The sequence below is a fragment of the Perkinsus marinus genome (genome assembly GCF_000006405.1).
Source record: "Perkinsus marinus ATCC 50983 genomic scaffold scf_1104296966680, whole genome shotgun sequence".
Classification (NCBI taxonomy): domain Eukaryota; phylum Perkinsozoa; order Perkinsida; family Perkinsidae; genus Perkinsus; species Perkinsus marinus.
In genome coordinates this window covers 1-2372 of record NW_003203827.1, presented here as the reverse complement: position 1 = coordinate 2372, position 2372 = coordinate 1, and the positions used below count along the sequence as shown (strand labels likewise).

The 2372-nt window shown below is 45.4% G+C and overlaps 1 protein-coding gene across 1 annotated transcript in view; it reads right to left on the bottom strand.

Annotated features, from left to right (window-relative positions):
• The window catches only part of Pmar_PMAR015517 (Neurofilament triplet L protein, putative), a gene marked incomplete at both ends in the record, with an annotated part of 2812 nt that extends 988 nt beyond the window's left edge, over positions 1 to 1824 (bottom strand). Inside the window, 6 exons of the mRNA XM_002769011.1 lie at positions 303 to 595; positions 645 to 750; positions 927 to 1352; positions 1399 to 1538; positions 1583 to 1683; positions 1730 to 1824. Of these exons, the coding sequence (XP_002769057.1) occupies positions 303 to 595; positions 645 to 750; positions 927 to 1352; positions 1399 to 1538; positions 1583 to 1683; positions 1730 to 1824 (1161 nt within the window). The remainder of the gene's footprint in view (positions 1 to 302; positions 596 to 644; positions 751 to 926; positions 1353 to 1398; positions 1539 to 1582; positions 1684 to 1729) is intronic.
• Positions 1825 to 2372: the final 548 nt, after the last annotated feature.

Sequence of the window (2372 nt, the reverse complement as noted above, 5' to 3'; positions counted from 1 at the left end):
ACAGTATATGTCCCCACGGGAATGCTCAACAACAGCACGAGAATTGCACCCTATAGTGTAGAGGAATAATATCTAATGGAGTTTCACCCGCTTCATGTGAAGTGGCGAAATAGTCCGTGAAAAACGTGATATTCGCGGTGATATGCAGTAGTTTATGAAACATGTTTTCACTAGTGTTTTCAATATCACTAGAGTGAAACTCCAACATATTACAAATATAGGCATAAAATATAAAGAATTAATAACATGAAAAATATAAATTCCTGAAATTTTCCCTCCAAGCTCCACGACCCTCCCCTCACCTCTTCCTCCTCTCCCTCCTCGTCTTCATCAGCAATTCGAACTCTCAACAGCCCCGACCGGACATCAGCAATTTTGTCCAACACCCTCTCCTCAAAATACGCCGCTTCTGACGCTGATACTATCTTCTTACTAGCCCCAGAGCTCCAGTGGATAAGGTTCGCCAATTTAGACAACTTTAACTCCACCTGTGATAGGACTCTCTCTACCGCACCGCCGCCGCCCTCTGTTGCTTCCACGAGCGCCTCTTCTCCCAAATCCACTGCCTCCAACTTCCCCGCCAGATGAAATACTCCTAAAAACTCCACCTCCATAAACACCATGAGTTGCCCTATTGTACCCACCTGCGTTCACAGCTACCATCATTTTCGACAACCGCTCATACTTAGTCTTGTTTCGCTCCGCTTCTACTATAGACTCAGCCAGTCGCTTCTCCAACTCCTCCGCCATCTGAAAAATGGGAAAATTGTTCAATGAAGTCCTACCGTAACATCTCCAAAACGTATTCTAATATTAGAGTATAGTACATAATTGGAATGGAAATCTATGACACTTCCCCTTTATAGAACGCATTCGTGCCCAACTAACGTGCCAGGACAGAACCAAGAGGCGCGACCCAACTGTACCTCCCTTCCACCAGCCGTAGTACCACTCGCCGAGTACTTCATATCATCCACCCTAGCCTTCAACGTAGTATACTCATTAATAAGACGATTTATTTTCTCTTGGTACTCATTTGCGAGGCTCAATAAACTACTTTGAGTGCCCTCCTGATTTAGGAATTTCTGGATGACCTCATTCACATCGCTAACGCCAGTCGCCTCCTTTATCCTCCTAAACGCCTCCTCGTAATCGTCCATCCTTTTCCTCTCCTCCTCAGCCACTCTATGGGTCATTCCCGCCGCCACATCGGCAACAGCTTTAGTAGTCTTCAACGCCAACTCTCCCGATTTTTCCAATTCTTGCTGTTGCTTCAGAAGACGCTCTCGCTGTTCCAATCGATGATTCATCTCGACACGCTGCTGAACCAACGCCTTCTTCTCATGAACTTCCTACTCCAACCACCGTCACTGCCCCATAAAATTATCACCCAGCTACCTTATCCCGCTGGTTTCTCTCCTCCATCACTCCTTGTTCAAACCTATGCAGCTCCGCCTGCGCCATCTCCTTAGCGTGATATGCATCATGCGACAGCAACAGTAACTCTTCATAGTCGTTCTCCTTCGATTTCAACGTGCCTATACTATACATATACTCCCCCTCCCAAAACTACCACTACTACGTTCCACTGCATGCAACTGATTATCAAAGTTAATCCGCTCTTCCTCCAGCCTTCTCAGGATCTGCTCATACGTCCTCTTGATAGACTGCGCCTCATTGAATCTAACCACCCTATGCGACCAGCTGCTCCCACCCCTCCCCTTCCCACTTCACAAGTGTCTTGTCCAAACGATTCTCCAATACTCTAACCTGCCTCATCTGGGAGGAGTTGTCCGATGTTGGTTTCACCGCGTCAGCGCTCATTTCACGAACCTGCCAACTCCGCTCACCCTTACACGTAAAATATGTTTTTCACTGCTGTTTTTCATACCTCGGGATTGTTTTTTTGAAAAACAGAATTATACACGTTAGACACGATAGATTATAGTTCATCATCAACCTCAACCAGCCATACCTCGGATGAAACTCCAATGTTTATCCAACACCGATCGAGTATTCATAAAGTAAAATGATCAACTCCAACTCTCGAAAGTGAGCCTATTAAACTCTGGGTATAGTCCTCTGCACGCATGTGTCAATCACACTTATGAGCATCACCATCACACGATATATAATACAACTACCAGTGTCGGAAAACATTTTCGCTTTCCTCAGCTGAGACCAACAGTTTTCCAACAAATCACGGTACAAAAGTACCAAAAACCACTGAGAATTTTCCCAAATTTCCATATTTTCATCGACAAATGTAGATTTTCCCATATGCATATCCCCCCCGCTACCTTATCCGCTAGCTCGGACACTATCTTCTCTTTCTTCGTATTAGCGTCCACCACAGCATCCAGCTTATTCTT